Raw genomic sequence first — 18,312 nt, forward strand, 5'->3', positions numbered from 1 at the left:
TCACCAGCAACTTTTATGTGTGTTGCTTGAAATTCCAGCATCTGCAGATTTCTTCGTGTTTGCAGATACACCAACAGCTTCGCACTGGGAAGCGGCCGTTCACCTGCTCCGTGTGAACGAAGAGACTCATTCAGTTAACCCACCTTGTGATGCTCCAGTGAGTTCAATATAAGCAGAGGCCAAATTTCTGTCCGGAGTGAGCGAAGAGTTTTACTGAATCATCCCATCAGCTGCAGCACCAGCAACTTCACATCAGAGAAGAAGTTCAAATCAGTTCCGTGTTAAATGTTTAACCATCACGGTGACTGACGGCAGCTGCAGGTTCATGAGGGACTGTTACTGAAAGATTCTGCAGTTCTTGCGGCTGCTCATCGCACCCAGGACTGAACCCTGGTCACTGACCTTTGGAGGAGTCTTTTCTGCTGATGTTAGCCTTAAACTAGACTGATGTTTAATATTGTGGATCTGTGAAAGATAAATCAGTTCTGTATCAAATCCCGTGTCTCAGGTACTTACTGTCTCTGCCACACTCAAAATGTAAACTAGGGAGGCCACTCAGACTATCTGATCCCTGCCCATGTTTCTGTTCCATATCAGTGTATCAATATCTATCCCTGCCGTTCCCCTCTCACTCTCCCTGTGATGACAGGTTGCAACCAGTCACCACTCCGTGGGAGAAGAGATCTCCCTTGAATTTCATAGAATCATAGAAATCTACAGCACATTACAGACACTTTGACCCACAGCGTTGTGACGACCATGTAACTTACTCTAGAAACTGCCTAGAATTACCCTACCGCACAGCCCTCTGTTTTCCCGAGCTCCATGTACCTATCTAAGAATCTCTTAAAAAACCGTATTGTATCCGCCTCTACCACCGTCGCTGGCAGTGTATTCTACGCACACACTACTCCTTGTTTAAAAAAAAACTTAGCTCTGACATCTCCTCTGTGCCTACTTCCAAGCAGCTTAAATATATGCCCCCTCGTGTTAGCCGTTTCAGCCCTGGGAAAAAGCCTGCGGCTATCCACACAACCAATGCCTCTCATCATCCTATACACCTGCATGATTGTCTCCAGGCTGAATAAGACGATGTGCTCACTGTGGTTTTGATGTTCTTCAAGACTCTGGACGAAGTTGGTTAAACTCATTCCCCGCTCTTTCCAACGTTTTGTGTCATTTTCACTAATTTCAAAGGACCTTCAGACAGCAGGCGTCAGGGTTGATGATTGTTCTCGAATATCGCGCATGCGCGCAGTATACTAAAGGCCTCGGAAAATCCGCTCCAGGTAAGAGACGGTTTGCTAGTGGGGGTTTTCAACATCGAATTCGGGACAATGCGCCTTTCAAGCCTGACAGCAGACTAGCGAATGAATTTTCGATAGAGCGGAGTCAGAAAGAGTTGGCAGTATGATTCAGGGCTTTGGGGCTCCAGAGAATGATGGGGTCTAGAGTTTACGAGGAGGAGGAGAAATCAGACCAGCAGGATATGGCTCCAAATTAAAGATCAGAAACATTTGGAAACTGGTTGAATGAAAAAAAAGGTGGTTAATTTCTGCAAATTACTGGTGGTAATCAACAGATCAGGCAGCAAATGTGGAGAGGAATAAATAGACTACGTTTAGGCCGACCCCCTTCAATATGCTTAGCCTGTGAACGCCGCTGCTTATTTGCTGCCTGAACTGCAGAGTTCCTCCAGCATTGTGTGTGTGTGCGTCTTTGTACTTCCAGCAACTGCAGAATCTCTTACATTTGTAAGAGGATTGTACTTTGGCAGTAGATACACGGAATACCTGTTGATATTGAGCAAATCGTTTATGGGATCCGCTTTCTGTGTTAAAACAGCTACTGAGTACTCTACGCAAACTAAAACGGAGGTCTGGACATGGAACCGAAGCTTGCCGGAACATTTAATGGCACCGTGATTACCTAGAAAGCTCTGCATAACAATTTTCGCCGTCGCCGAAGCACCGATCAAATGCGCAGGCGTCAGGGTTGATGTTTGTGCCCGAATATCGCGCATGCGCGCAGTACACTAAAGGCCTCGGAAAATCGGTTCCAGGTAAGAGACAGTTTGCTGGTGGGGATTTTCAACACCGAATTCGGGACAATTGCTGTGAGCTCCGAACACCGTGGCCCGTAATCCCGGGACAGTCCTGTTCTCTTCCCTCTCTCTCTCAGCCCCACGATCCGTACATGGGCTCCGGGGAGCTTCCAGCTGGTGAGGGAATGGAAACGATGGATCTCTCAGACAGAGCTGAGCTCCAGCTGTCTAAATGCAAAGGATTGGGAACTCGGAGAAAGGGAACAAATCTTTTAAATCACCTTTGTTCTACCTCCTATCACAAACGAGAGAAAATCTGCAGATGTTGAAAATCCAAGCAACACACACAAAATGCTGGAGGAAGTCAGCATTAGTACTCTTCCTTAGATGCTGCCTGGCCTGCTGAGTTCCTCCAGCATTTTGTGTGTGTTGCTTCTTCTACCTGCTCTTGTTTTGGACTTTTCTACTCATGAGAACACGTTTTGACCCACTCTCTCTGGGTACATAATTATATCAAACACTTTTGTCCTGGGCAACAAGTAGCTTTCACATCACAAATGTGCCGGACAGAGTACTGCCTTTCCCTTCATATTCATTGGCATTGCCATCAATAAGCTCAGCACCGTCAGTCACCTGGGGGGAGGGTTCAGGGGTAATATGTATGATACAGAAACTGTGTGTATTGTGGCGATGCAAAGGTTGCTGGAAAATTTCCAAGTGGGAGGAAGTGGAGTGATATTTGGAAATCTGACTTTTAAAAGTGTCATTTAGCAAGCAAATCAGATATGGATGGTGTGCAAAAGCTGGAGTGAGAAAATTCTTCCTAACCCTCTACAGGCCTGCTAACAACAGGAATTCTGCAGATGCTGGAAATTCAAGCAACACACATCAAAGTTGCTGGTGAACGCAGCAGGCCAAGCAGCATCTGTAGGAAGAGGTACAGTCGACGTTTCGGGCCGAGACCCTTCGTCAGAACTAATTGAAGGAAGAGTGAGTAAGGGATTTGAAAGTTGGAGGGGGAGGGGGAGATCCAAAACGATAGGAGAAGACAGGAGGGGGAGGGATAGAGCCAAGAGCTGGACAGGTGATAGGCAAAAGGGGATACGAGAGGGTCATGGGACAGGAGGTCCGGGAAGAAAGACAAGGGGGGGGGGGACCCAGAGGATGGGCAAGAGGTATATTCAGAGGGACAGAGGGAGAAAAAGGAGAGTGAGAGAAAGAATGTGTGCATAAAAATAAGTAACAGATGGGGTACGAGGGGGAGGTGGGGCCTTAGAGGAAGTTAGAGAAGTCGATGTTCATGCCATCAGGTTGGAGGCTACCCAGACGGAATATAAGGTGTTGTTCCTCCAACCTGAGTGTGGTTTCATCTTTACAGTAGAGGAGGCCGTGGATAGACATGTCAGAATGGGAATGGGATGTGGAATTATAATGTGTGGCCACTGGGAGATCCTGCTTTCTCTGGTGGACAGAGCATAGGTGTTCAGCAAAGCGGTCTCCCAGTCTACGTCGGGTCTCGCCAATATATAAAAGGCCACATCGGGAGCACCGGACGCAGAATATCACCCCAGTCGACTCACAGGTGAAGTGTTGCCTCACCTGGAAGGACTGTTTGGGGCCCTGAATGGTGGTAAGGGAGGAAGTGTAAGGGCATGTGTAGCACTTGTTCCGCTTACACAGATAAGTGCCAGGAGGGAGATCAGTGGGGAGGGATGGGGGGGACGAATGGACAAGGGAGTTGTGTAGGGAGCGATCCCTGCAGAATGCAGAGGGAGGGGGGGAGGGAAAGATGTGCTTAGTGGTGGGATCCCGTTGGAGGTGGCGGAAGTTACGGAGAATAATATGTTGGACCCGGAGGCTGGTGGGGTGGTAGGTGAGGACCAGGGGAACCCTATTCCTAGTGGGGTGGCGGGAGGATGGAGTGAGAGCAGATGTACGTGAAATGGGGGAGATGCGTTTAAGAGCAGAGTTGATAGTGGAGGAAGGGAAGCCCCTGTCTTTAAAAAAGGAAGACATCTCCCTCGTCCTAGAATGAAAAGCCTCATCCTGAGAGCAGATGCGGCGGAGACGGAGGAATTGCGAGAAGGAGATGGCGTTTTTGCAAGAGACAGGGTGAGAAGAGGAATAGTCCAGATAGCTGTGAGAGTCAGTAGGCTTATAGTAGACAACAGGAATTCTGCAGATGCTGGAAATTCAAGCAACACACATCAAAGTTGCTGGTGAACGCAGCAGGCCAGGCAGCATCTGTAGGAAGAGCTGCAGTCGACGTTTCAGGCCGAGACCCTTCGTCAGGACTAACTGAAGGAAGACTGAGTAAGGGATTTGAAAGTTGGAGGGGGAGGGGGAGATCCAAAATGATAGGAGAAGACAGGGGGGGAGGGATAGAGCCAAGAGCTGGACAGATGATAGGCAAAAGGGGATACGAGAGGATCATGGGACAGGAGGTCCGGGAAGAAAGACAAGGTGGGGGGGGACCCAGAGGATGGGCAAGAAGTATATTCAGAGGGACAGAGGGAGAAAAAGGAGAGTGAGAGAAAGAATGTGTGCATAAAAATAAGTAACAGATGGGGTACGAGGGGGAGGTGGGGCCTTAGCTTATAGTAGACATCAGTGGATAAGCTGTCTCCAGAGACAGAGACAGAAAGATCTAGAAAGGGGAGGGAGGTGTCGAAAATGTACCAGGTAAACTTGAGGGCAGGGTGAAAGTTGGAGGCAAAGTTAATAAAGTCAACGAGTTCTGCATGCGTGCAGGAAGCAGCGCCAATGCAGTCGTCGATGTAGCGAAGGAAAAGTGGGGGACAGATACCAGAATAGGCACGGAACATAGATTGTTCCACAAACCCAACAAAAAGGCAGGCATAGCTAGGACCCATACGGGTACCCATAGCTACATCTTTAGTTTGGAGGAAGTGGGAGGAGCCAAAGGAGAAATTATTAAGAGTAAGGACTAATTCCGCTAGACGGAGCAGAGTGGTGGTAGAGGGGAACTGATTAGGTCTGGAATCCAAAAAGAAGCGTAGAGCTTTGAGACCTTCCTGATGGGGGATGGAAGTATATAAGGACTGGACATCCATGGTGAAAATAAAGTGGTGGGGGCCAGGGAACTTAAAATCATTGGAAAGTTTAAGAGCGTGAGAAGTGTCACGAACATAGGTCGGAAGGGATTGGACAAGGGGTGATAAAACAGTGTCGAGGTATGCAGAAATGAGTTCGGTGGGGCAGGAGCAAGCTGAGACAATAGGTCGGCCAGGACAGGCAGGTTTGTGGATCTTGGGTAGGAGGTAGAAACGGGAAGTGCGGGGTGTGGGAACTATAAGGTTGGTAGCAGTGGATGGGAGATCCCCTGAGTGGATAAAGTCGGTGATGGTGTGGGAGACAATGGCCTGGTGCTCCTTAGTGGGGTCACGATCGAGGGGTAAATAAGAGGAGGTATCCGCGAGTTGTCGCTGTGCCTCGGCAAGGTAGAGGTCAGTACGCCAGACTACAACAGCACCCCCCTTATCGGCGGGTTTAATAATAAGGTTAGGATTAGTGCGGAGGGAGTGGAGAGCAGAGCGTTCCGAAGGAGTGAGGTTGGAATGGGGACAAGGTGCGGTAAAGTCGAGACAGTTGATGTCCCGTCGGCAGTTAGCGATAAAGAGGCCTGCTACGTAGGTTGTGTGAGAATGCAGATGAACTTGATCAAACCCAGAGGATATCAAAGTTCTTATTGACAGTGATTTACTAGCTGTTAAAATGAGTACCTCTATTTAAAGTTCAGTGTGCACATATTGTTGTCACTGGGTAAAAATTGCACAGCCCAAGATTTTTTGGCACACCGCTCATTACAAATTAGATGGGACATTGGTGGGAGACTTCAAGTGTCCTTGACACCCTCACCTGCTAGGTGTGCATCCAGCTGCAGCTTGTAACCCTGCACGTTAGGGAGTTTGAGCTGGAAATGGATGAATTCCAGATCATTTGGGAGTTGGAAGGGGTGATGGATATGACATGAAGAGAGGTGAGTTACACCCAAGGTGCAGGACACAGGAAACTGGGTGAGAGTCAGGAAGGGGAATGAGGTTAAATAGCCATCGCAGAGTACTCTTGTTGCTATCCCACACAACAGCAGGTGGACCAATTTAGAAACTGTTGTGGGTGATTACCTAGCAGAGGAATGTCAAAGGCATGATAGGGGATTTGTTAGTTAGGGAATTAAAACTAGCAGAGGTCTAATATCCTAGTGGTAAGGCTTGCTAGCTAGTGCTAGTGTGTGGCAGGGGATGGTGGTTAAATTAAAGTTGCAAGCGGGATTGGAGCCAGAATGTGAGAACAGATGGTGGAGAGTGTGAATTGAAATGACTTATATCCTTAATATACATGAGGAGCAGAAATCTTTACATTAATTCTCCATCTAAATGTGCAATGTGTAATTTCTAGTAATTTATAATAAATAGTACAGTCATTATAACATAGAAATACAATTGCATCAGTATGAATTAATCAGTCTGATGGCCTGGTGGAAGTAGCTGTCCAGGAGCCTGTTGGACCTGGCTTTTATGCTGCAGTACCATTTCCTGGAGGGTAGCAACTGGGACAGTTTGTGGTTGGGGTGACTCGGATCGCCAATGATCTTTCGGGCCTTTATACGCACCTGTCTTTGTAAATGTCCTAAATAGTGGAAAGTTCGCATCTACAGATGCGCTGGGCTGTCTGCACCACTCTCTGCAGAGTCCTGCGATTGAGGGAAGTACAGTTCCCATACCAGGCAGTGATGCAGCCAGTCAGGATGCTCTCAATTGTGTCCCTGTAGAAAATTCTTAGGATTTGGGACCCGATCCCAAACTTCTTCAAGCTTCTGAGGTGGAAGAGGTACACAGCCACATACCACACAGCTGGTGTGCACAGACCAGATGAGATCCTCGATGATGTTCATGCCGAGGAACTTAAAGCTGTTTCCTCTCTCAACTTGATGTCTCCATTCCTTCTGTAGTCCACAACCAGTTCCTTTGTTTTTGTCTTGACACCCAGACAGATGTTGTTCAGACAAAGTCAGCAATGAAAAGATTGAGCATGTGATGAATGTGCAGAGCTGTGTTTTTCACAATCCAAGAAGCATCGTAGGAAAGCCAGATGAGCTCAGGACATGGAATCATGATATTGTAGCCATTACTGGGACTTGGTTGCATCCAACAGTCTGAGGGATTTAGAGGAACAAATTTGTAGAGAGATTGCAGACTATGCCAAGAAAAATATGTTGATATAGTAATTGATTTTAACTTTCCAAATATTGACTGGGTCGACCATACTGGAAAAGGACTATCTGGGGTAGAGTTTGTCAACTGTATCCTTCATCAACATGTAGAATTCCCAATGTAGAAGTGTGCAATAAGCTATTAGGAAATGATCCAGGGCTAGTGACAGAAATTAGTTTATGGGAACACTTTGTATCTAGTGATCATAATACCATGAGGTTCCAAGTAAATATGGAAAAAGAGAGGTCTCGACAACGGGTTGAGATTCTAAATTGGGGAAAGGTCAATTTTGATGGCATCAGAAAGGATCTGACAAGTATGTATTGGGAAAGGCTGTTTTCTGTCAAAGGTGTACTTGGTAAGTGGGAGGCCTTCAGAAGTGGAATAGTAATGTGTAGAATTTATATGAGCATGCCAAATTAAAGATAGAATATCTTTATTGTCATTGTTGTGGAGCAATGAAACACAGTTTAGCAGCTCAACGTTTTGCAGCATGACAAAGAATATATACATAAAATAAACTCTAAAACCTCAGGAATGCAGTCCAAAATTAATAATATATGGATGGGGGGGGGTAGGACTATTGCACACCTGCCATTCCTGGAAGTGTGATGCATTTAGCTGCCGCCGTCTTAGGAGGGGGGGGCGGGAGAAGGGAAGGAGGTGTTATACATTTCACTGCTTGTGGGTAGAAGCTGTTAAGGAGTCTCTTTGTTTTCGTCCTTAATGCTCTGTATCTCTTCCCGGAAGGTAGAGGGGAAAACAGGTGATGTCCAGGATGAGTGGGATCCTTTGGAATACAAGTAGCCTTCTTTTGAAGTCTGCCAGTATAAATGTCTCTGAGGGAGGGTAATGTTGTGCCAATAACCCGCTCTGCTACCCTCACCACCCGCTGCAAATCCTTCCTGTTCTGTTCTGTGCAGCTGGCAAACCACACTGCACAGCAAAGTTGAAAGGTAACTGGTGTAGGGAACCTTGGTTTTCAAGAGATACTGAGGCCCTGGATATTTTGTTCCTCTAAATTCCTCTTCTGTTGGTTTTAAAAACTTTCCAGTAGTTTTTGTTGTATTATTTGCCCTCTCTTTGGCTTTTATGTTGGCTTTGGCTTTGGCTTCTCATTTCAGCCACGGTTGTGTCCTCCTGCCTTTCCAATGCTTCCACTTACCTGGGATGTATCTATCACTCACCTCCCGAGTTGCTCCCAGAAACTCCAGCCATTGCTGCTCCATCGTTATTCCTACCAATTTCCCCTTCCAGTCAAGTTTGGCCAGCTTCGCTGTCAAGGAAGCATGGAGAAATTCTGTGCAGAAACAGGCCATTTGTCCCCTCTAGACAATGATGATAACATTTAAGCTGTCTAATGCAACCACCTGCACCAGGACCATCACCCTCTATACCCCTACCATCAAGATACCTATCCCAGCTTCTCTTAAACGATGAAATTGATCTGGCATGAACCACTTGTGCTGGCATCTCATTCCACACTGTCACAACCATTTCAGTGAAGAGTTTTCCCACGTATTCCCCTTAAATTTTCACCTTCACCACTTACCCATGACCTCTGGTTATAGTCCCACCCAACCTCAGTGGAAAAAGCCTGCTTGCATTTACCCTCGTAATTCTGTATACTTTGAACAAATCCTCAAAGCAATGTATAATTTCCTTGTTTATGTTCAGAGCCGTTTTTACTTGTATAAGATGATGAGGAGCATTGATCGTGTGGATAGCCAGAGACTTTTTTCCCAGGGCTGAAATGGCTAACACGAGGGGGCACAATTTTAAGGTGCTTGAAAATGTGTACCAAGGGGATGTCAGAGGTAAGTTTTTCACACAGAGAATGGTGCGTAAGTGGAATGCGCTGCCAGCAATGGTGGTAGAGGCGGATACAATGGATCTTTTAAGAGACTCTTCGATAGGTACATGGAGCTTAGGAAAACAGAGGGCTATGCGTTAGGGAAATCCTAGGCAGGTTCCAGAGTAGGTTACATGGTCGGCACAACTTTGTGGGCTGAAGACTCTGTAATATATTGTAGATTTCTATGTTCTATGTTAAACAGCGAAACAACATTGGCTGTTCTCCAATCCTCTGGTTCCTCCCCCTGTCACCAAGGATGATTTAATTATTTCTGCTAGGGGCCCTGACAATTTCTGCACTTACCTCCGGTAGGGTCCGAGGGAGCGCCTTGTCATGCCCTGGAGATTTATCCACCCTAATCTGCCTCAGGATAGCAAACATCCCCTCTTCTTTAAATCTGTACAGGGTCCACGATGTTAATGCTGCTTTCCCACACTTCGATAGATGCTGTACCCATCTCCTGAGTAAATAGATATGATCTTCCCCATCTGCTTTGGTTCCAAACACGGATTGCCATTCTGGTCTTCCAGAGGACCAACTTTGTCCCTTGCAATACTTTTGTTCTTAATCTATCTCTAGAATCCCTTAGGATTATCCTACATCTTTTTTGTGAGGGCAAACTCATGCCTTCTTTTAGACATCCTGATTTATTTCTTATGTGTTCTCTTGCTTTTCTTATACTCCATAAGAACCTACCTGCCTATCCCTGTTATGCAACTCCGTTTTGTGCTTCACCAAGATCTCAATATCTCTTGAAAACCAAGATTCCCTACAGTTTCTATCTTCACCTTTTATTCTGACAAGCACATACCCACTTTGTACTTTCAAAATTTCACTTTGAAGGCTTCCCACTTACCAAGCACACCTTTGCCACAAAGCAGCCTGTCCCAGTCCACAGTTGCCAGATCCTACTGTCATAATTCCAGGTGTTGATCCATGCCCTGAACACATCCGCCTTTCCTACGCTGCTCCTGGTATTGAAATATACAGGGCTCAGCATATTCACTGCACCATGCTCAACTTTTTCATTTCTGACTTTGTCTGAGGACTGAACAACATCTGTCTCCACAACCCCTCCACTATCTGTTCTGTTATTCAGGCTCCCATTCCCCCTGCAACTTTAGTTTAAACATCCCCCCCTACCCCCACCTCTCGACATGCAGCTCTATCACCCCTTTGGCTTTCATCTCCCCGATCAATAAAAAGAGGTGCATACCAGGTTCAGGAAAATAGGAACAAATGGGATACTTATGAAGTTCGAGCCTCAGCTGTGGCAGCATGTTTGTGTCCTTGAGCAAGGCACTTAACCACACATTGCTCTAGTGTCTGTGCGAGGAGTGGCGCCCCACACAGACTTCCAACCTGCACCTTGTAAGGCATGAAGATGCCCGATGCAGGCCTCTCATGGTCTGAGTCGACGTTCCTTCCTTCCTTCCTATGAAGTACAGGAAATTCAAGTGAACACTTACGAAAGAAATAAAAGAAGGCATGGTTGCCCCAGCAGACAAGGTGAAGGAGACTCCTCAGGGATTCTGCAGACATGTTAAGAGCAAAAACGTTGCAAGGGAAAATATTAATCCTCTGGAAGAATCAGAATGATAATCCATATGAGGAAACAACATAGATGGGGGAGATTTTTTTTGCATCCCTATTTACACAGGAGGTGGACACAGTCTATAGAAGTGAGGCAAAGCAGCATCAACTTCATGGACCCTGTACAGATTACAGAGGTGGAGGTGTTTCCTGTCTTAAGGCAAATTACCATGGGTAAATCCCCAGGGGCTGACAAGTTGTTCCCTGGGACCATGTGGAAGATAGGTGCAGAAATTGTCGGGGCCCAAGCACAGGTATATAAATCATCCTTAGTGACAGGTGAGGGACTGGAGGACAGCCAATGTTGTTCCGCTGTTCAAGGCAGGCTCTGAAAGTAAACTAAGAAATTGTATGTTAGTGAGCTTGACATCAGTAGTGGGAAAGTTATTGGAATGTATGTGCAGGAACCAGATATCTAAGTATTTGGATAGATGTGGACTGATTAAGGATCGACAGCATTGCTTTGTACATGGTAGGTCATGTCTAACCAATCTTATAGAGTCTCTCGAGGAAGTTATCAGGAAAGTGGATGAAGGCAAGGCAGTGGATGTTGTCTACATGGACTTTAGCAAGGCACTTGACAGAGTCTCATATGGGAGGTTGGTCAAGAAGGTTCAGTCATTCAGCATTCAAGATGAGATAGTAAATTGAATGAGACACTGTCTTTGGGAGAGGACAGACTGTGGTAGCAAATGGTTGCCTCTCTGACTGGAGGCCTGTGACTAGTTGTGTGCCACAGGGATCAGTGTTGGATCTGTTGTTGTTTGTCATCTATATCAGTAATCTGGATGATAGTGTGGTTAACTGGATCAGCAAATTTGTGGCTGACACCAAGACTGGTGGTGTAGTGGTCAGTGAGGAAGACTATCATGGCTTGCAGTGGGATGTGGACCAGATGGGAAAATGGTTTGAGAAATGGAAAATGGAATTTAATGCAGACAAGGGTGAGTTGTTGCACTTCGGTATGACCTACCAAGGGAGATCTTTCATAGTGACTGGTTGGGCATGGAGGAGTGTTGTAGAAGAAAGGGATATGGGAGTACAAGTCCTTAATTCACTGAAAGAGGTATCACAGTAAGATAGAGACGGAAAGAAAGATTTCAGCCCATCGGCCTTCATGAACCAAAGTACTGACAGCAGTAGATGAATGTTATATTGACTTGTAGAAGACATTGGTGAGGCCTAATTTGGAATATTGTGTGCAATTTTGGTTACCAACCGACAGGAAAGATGTAAAAGAGGTTCAGTGAGTTCAGAGAAAATTCACAAGGATGTTGTCAGGTCTGGAGGACTTGGGTTATAAGGAAAGTTTGAACAGGTTAGGACTTCATTCCTTGGAATGTAGGAGATTGAGGGGAGATTTGATTGTGATAGAGGTAAATGCAAGCTGGCTTTCTCCACTAAGATTGGGTGGGTCTACAACCAAAGGCCATGGGTTAAGGGTGAAAGGTGAAACGTTAAGGGGAACATGAGGGGAAACTTCTTCACACAGATGGCAACCTGGGTGTGGAATGAGCAGCCAGCACAAGTGGTGCATGTGAGCTCAATTTCAACATTTAAGAGGTTTCTATAGGTACCTGGACGGTAGGGGTATGGGAGTGGGCAGTTTAAATAATTCAGCACAAGCTAGGTGGCCCAAAGGATCCTGTTTCTGTGTTGTACTTTCCTACAAGAACCTGAAATAATAGAAAAATACGCTCTATGTCCTTTTAACAGCTGTGTGGACCAACCATTTATCTGAGCAAGAATTTTTTATATGGTGTTAAAACTGTGGCACTTTAAGTTAATAACACATAAAAGAAAATCCCAGCTGCACGTCAAGAAACACTATTTGCATGAGACTGTTTTAGTTACTCTGGGGCCAGGCACCCATGCAGCTTAGCAGGAACAGGGAATAATACCAATGGAGAGATTCAAACTGACCCAAGGCACAAATTGGAGACAGCAAAATGCCCCATTCTTACAGAGACAGGAAGAGCATCAGGGAAATTGATGGTCATTCCAGATGCCAGCACTGTGCCCAGTTAGAAGATAATTTCTCTCTTCAACTTGGGTTGAACTTCACTAACAGTAATACCAGATCAAACCTTGGCAACTCAAGTGATCTCATCTGAAATGTTGTCCTTCACCCATTGATGGATTTTGTAAATTTTTTTACAGGTTAAACACAAGAAGGAATTTGTCTACAGGAATCTCAAACACGGCGCGCCAGTTTTGCTGTCTGTCTAGATATTTAAGAAGTGGAGCAAGGGATTCAATCGACCATCCTTCCTGCTCAGACTGTGGGGAGGGATTGACTCGGTCATTTGACCAACTGGTATGCCTGTCGTTTTACACGGGGAGAGGCCATTCACCTGCTCAGACAGTGGGAATGGATTCACTTGGCCATCTCAGTTGAGGGTCATCAGCAAGATCACACTGTGCAAGGCCATTCATCTGTTTTGTGTGTGAGAAAAGATTCAGTCGGTCATCCCACCTGTGGACACACCAGTCGGAGACTGGTCATCTGCTCAATTTCTGGTAAAGGATTCACTCGATCATCTGACCTAATGTTACACCAGTGAGTTCACGCAGGAGAGAAACCATTTTCCTGCTCAGTCTGTGGGAAGGGATTCACACTGTAATCCACCCTACAGAGTCACCAGCGCGTTCACACTGGGGAGAAGCTGTTCACCTGCTTAGTCTGTGGGAAGGGATTCACTTTTTCATCTAGCCTAATGGCTCACCAGCGAGTTCACACCAGGGAGCGGCCATTCACCTGCTCGCACTGTGGGAAGAGATTCAGATTGTCATCTCAACTACTGACACATCAGCGAGTTCACACTGGGGAGAAGCCGTTCACCTGCTCAGTCTGTGGGATGAGTTTCACTGATTCATCTGCCATACAGAGACACCATCGAGTTCACACTGGGGAGAAGCCATTCACCTGCTCGGACTGTGGAAAGGGATTCACTTTGTCATCCACCCTACTGAGACACCAGCGAGTCCACACTGGGGAGAAGCTGTTCAGCTGCTTAGTCTGTGGGAAGGGATTCACTCAGTCATCCACCCTACAGAGTCACCAGCGGGTTCACACTGGGGAGAAGCCATTCACCTGCTCAGAATGTGGGAAGAGATTCACTCGGTCATCCGAACTACTGGCACATCAGTCAGTTCACAGTGGGGAGTGGCCATTCACCTGCTCAGAATGTGGGAAGGGATTCACTCATTCATCCCACCTACAGAGACACCAGGGAGTTCACACTGGGGAGAAGCCATTCACCTGCTCAGAATGCAGTAAAGGATTCACTCAATCTTCCGAACTACTGGCACACCAGTCAGTTCACACTGGGGAGTGGCCATTGTTATGAATCCCTTGGTTTTGTTTGCTATGGACATTCATTTTAAAAGAGAGAGAGAGAGAGAGAATAAAAAGGCGAATCAGTCTGACTTACAGCTTGTTTAGTTCTAACCAGGACACAGACACTCAGAGTCAGACGGAGACGAAGGAGGAAAAATGGAAGGATCGAAACAAAGGAACTAGTGGCCAAGGGTCACTGTTTAGAACTTTCCTATGCCCACAAGGGTGGGTTAATTATCGATTCAGCGTACATCGAATGTGTGGTTATCACCTCTTTTGAACTATAGGAGTGGATTGGATTTGGGGTATCCTGTGAAGACCAGTTGTGTGTTAACCCTTGACTGCGTGTGATGTGGGAATTCACTTGAAGACGATACCCCTTGTGACAAGTCACTTTCGGTGATAATTCATATGTGGATTTGGAACGATGACAGATAAAATCTACAGCGACTGTTCTCTTGTTTTACCACCGTGGAACCTGTGGAATTCGACACAATTCCCTCCTCTGGACATTTACCCTAGATTACAAATCTCTCTCTCTCATCACCTATTCCATGGATGAATTGAACTTTCATACTTTATCATCTCAAGATCCTAAGCCTTGTTTCCCCCGAGTTCAATAGTTTGGGAGTAATACTTACACACATATATACACGTAACACTGTTAACTTTTGTTTATCTTGCTTAAGTTATTATTTATAGGTAGACACTAATAAAGATAGTGGTTTTCACATCAAAACCAGACTCCAGTCTATTGCTGCTGGTTCATTTCTAAAGCATTACGGTTCGTAACAAAATTAGGGCCTGCGTCTGGGATATGAACAAATTTGGGGGCATGTTGATTGATTAATTATCAATTTCTTTGGGGAAATCCCTTTTGATTTATTTGTGTGTGGAAAATCACCAGCAATGGATGTTGATAGATTTCTGGAAGCACCAACCTCTGAGGCATTAGAGGATGCCAGAAGGATTGAGTTGTTGAGTATTGCTAAAAGGTGTGAACTTGCTAAGGTGAAATCGACAATGAGGAAGGCACAGATGCAGAGGACAATAGCTGAACATTATGTATATGAGGGTGTGTTTAAAGTGGAAGAGTTGGAGGTGTTTCTGGAAAGTAAACTTAGTGAGCTTGAGCTTCCGTACAAGTTAGAAAAATTAAAGATGGAGGCTGCAGAAAGGCAGAGGTAGTTTGAGGCTAGAGAGGCAGAAAAACTGAGGGAGGAAGCAGAAAGACAGAGGCTGTTTGAGCTGGAAAAGATAAGAAAGATTGCAGCAAAGGGGTCTAGTGTTAGACTCTGGTGATAAGTTTGAGTCCAGTCCGGAAGTTAAATTGGTACTTCCATTTGATGAGGCAGAGGTTGATAAATACTTTCAGCATTTTGAGAAGTTTGCTCAGAGTATAAAGTGGCCAAAAGAGGGTTGGCCTATTCTCTTACAAAGTGTAATTAAGGGGAAGGCTCAGCAAGCCTATTCTGCTTTGACAGTTGATGAAGCAGCTGATTATGACACAGTGAAACAGGCTGTGCTCAAAGCTTACGAATTGGTCCCAGAAGCACACAGGCAAAAGTTTAGAAATTTGAGGAAATCTCTGAACCAGACTTGTATGAAATTTGCTTATGAGAAGTTTGTGTGTTTTGACCACTGGCGCATATATAAAAATGTAAATGATGATTTTAACAGCTTGAAAGAGTTGGTTTTAATTGAAGAACTCAAAAGGTGCATCCCTGATGACATAAAGACATATTTAGATGAAAAGGATGCTGCCACTTTGCAGGAGTCTGCTAGATTCACAGATGAGTTTGCTTTAACTCATAACTCATGAGTTTACCCTGAATAAGAGCTTCCAAAAGAGTAGCAGGGATAACCAGGGTAAACCAGAAATTAATGCTGGAACTAATAACAAGAGTAAGGATGAAGGGAAGCAGTTGAAGGAGAAATATTCTGGTCTTACTTGTTACTATTGTAAGAAAGCTGGTCATATGATGTCTTAATTTTTCCATCCTGAAGAAGAAAAGGGAAAAGGAGTCAGTTCCAAATGCCCGTGATCAGTATGTTGAAGCACCTATAAACCCACATTCTGTTGAGGGTCAGTTAAGGACTGAGAGGTCTGACTGAGTTCAGAAGGTATTTGCCTCACCTCCCCCTCGTACCCCATCCGTTATTTATTATTATTTTTATACACACATTTGTTCTCTCACTCTCCTTTTTCTCCCTCTGTCCCTCTGACTATACCCCTTGCCCATCCTCTGGGTTCTCCCCCTCCCCCTTGTCTTTCTCCCAGACATCCTGTCCCATGATCCTCTCATATCCCCTTTGCCAATCACCTGTCCAGCTCTTGGCTCCATCCCTCCCCCTCCTGTCTTCTCCTATCATTTTGGATCTCCCCCTCCCCCTCCCACTTTCAAATCTCTTACTAGCTCTTCTTTCAGTTAGTCCTGACGAAGGGTCTCGGCCCGAAACGTCAACTGTACCCCTTCCTAGAGATGCTGCCTGGCCTGCTGCATTCACCAGCAACTTTGATGTGTGTTGCTTGAATTTCCAGCATCTGCAGAATTCCTCTTGTTCAGAAGGTATTCGATCATTTTATGTCAGTTGGGTTTGTATTAGGAAAGGAAAGGTCAACCCTGGTACCTATGAAAATTCTTTGAGGTACTGGGGCTTCTCAGTCACTTACATTAGACAGTGTTCTGAAGTTTGGTGATGAGACTGACATAGGTGAGGTAAATCTTATGACAGGCATTGGGGGCAGCATGGTTTCTGTGCCATTGCACAGGGTAACTTTAGTCAGGGTTGTTTTTGGGACCTGTTAAGATAGGACTATGCTGCAGTTTACTGGTGAAAGATGTTACATTGCTGTTAGGAAATGACCTTGCAGATGGTAAAGTTGTTCCTGCAGTGCAGTTGACAACTAAGCCAACCAGTGATGACCCACAGTTGGATTTTAACATTTATCCTTCTTGCGCAGTAACTCGAAGTATGGCTGTAAAGTCTGCCAATGCAGACAGTTCTGTGCAGCATGATTCTGATACCCATAACAGCCAAAATCGGGATTCAGGTTATGGTGACTTGTCAGGGACTTTTCTGCCTTCATTGTTTCAACAGGACTCAGGTAGTAAATCTTATGAGAAAGATTTATCCCTGTCTAAGAAGGAGTTTATAGCAGAACAGAACCAAGACCCTGAGACTGAAGCTTTAAAAGAAACAGCTTTCTCAGATAATGAGATTAAGAAAGTGCCAGTTGGCTATTATCTCAAGGGTGGAGTGTTAATGAGGAAGTGGAGACCACCTGCTATACCTGTGAGTGAGGAATGGGCAATTGTTCACCAAGTTGTTGTCCCTAAAGTTTATAGGACTAAAATTTTAGCTTTGGCCCACAGTATGCCCTGAGGTGGCCATTTCAGAGTGAATAAAACTGTAAACAGGATTATGAAAAAATTTTACTGGCCTAATTTAAGGAAAGATGTTGTGACCTTTTGCAGAACCTGTCACACTTATCAATTTGTGGGTAAACCTAATCAGGTCACCCCAGTGGCCCACTCTGGCTATACCTGTATTCGGTGAACCCTTTTCCAAAGTTATAGTGGATTGTGTTGGCCCATTGCCAAAGACTGAATCTGGCCATCAGTATTTGCTAAATATTATGTGTACTGCATCCAGATTCCCAGAAGCAATAACTCTCAGAAATATTAAAGCTAAAACTGTGGCGAAAGCTCTTAACAGGTTTTTTACTTTATTTGGTTTACCTAAAGAAATCCAGTCTGATCAAGGAAGTAATATTACACCTGGATTGTTCCAGCAGGTATTTTATGAACTGGGAGCTAAACAAATTACATTGTCTGAGTACCATCCGGAATCACAAGGGGCTTTAGAAACATTTCCTTCTACCCTCTAAACAATGATTAAGACATACCGTGTTGAAAATGGAAAAGACTGGGCTGAAGGAATACATTTGCTTTTGTTCGCAGTAAGAGAGTCGGTACAGGAATTACTGGGCTTTAGTCCTTTTGAACCTGTATTTGGTCATAGAGTGAGGGGAACTTTGGCCTTGTTAAAGGAACAGTGGTTTGATGGGGATGTACATGTTAACCTGTTAGACTGTTTTGAAGTTCAAAAATAAACTACACCAAGCTTGTAGTCTAGCGAGACAAAACTTAAAGATTTCTCAAAACAAGATGAAGTGTTGGTTTGATAAGTGGGCTTGCGAAAGAAAATACCAGGTGGGGGATAAGGTGCTTGCCCTATTTCC

At 45.2% G+C, this 18,312-nt stretch overlaps 1 protein-coding gene across 5 annotated transcripts; it reads left to right on the top strand.

The window, feature by feature from the left end:
• Window positions 1-1,252: 1,252 nt before the first annotated feature.
• LOC140207730 (uncharacterized) lies at window positions 1,253-14,940 on the top strand. 5 transcript variants are annotated; one of them, XM_072276282.1, is made up of 4 exons: window positions 1,253-1,289; window positions 1,846-2,062; window positions 2,882-3,034; window positions 12,887-14,940. In XM_072276282.1, the coding sequence occupies exon 4, from the start codon at window positions 13,444-13,446 to the stop codon at window positions 14,074-14,076; it is 633 nt and encodes a 210-aa protein (XP_072132383.1). In that variant the 5' UTR covers window positions 1,253-1,289; window positions 1,846-2,062; window positions 2,882-3,034; window positions 12,887-13,443; the 3' UTR covers window positions 14,077-14,940. The 5 variants fall into 5 exon arrangements, with proteins under 5 accessions (XP_072132383.1, XP_072132386.1, XP_072132384.1 ...); XM_072276283.1 differs by lacking the exon at window positions 1,253-1,289 and adding an exon at window positions 1,470-1,544; XM_072276285.1 differs by lacking the exon at window positions 2,882-3,034.
• The last annotated feature ends 3,372 nt before the right edge of the window (window positions 14,941-18,312 follow it).

The sequence above is a fragment of the Mobula birostris genome, chromosome 13 (genome assembly GCF_030028105.1).
Source record: "Mobula birostris isolate sMobBir1 chromosome 13, sMobBir1.hap1, whole genome shotgun sequence".
In the NCBI taxonomy this organism is placed as follows: Eukaryota; Metazoa; Chordata; class Chondrichthyes; order Myliobatiformes; family Myliobatidae; genus Mobula; species Mobula birostris.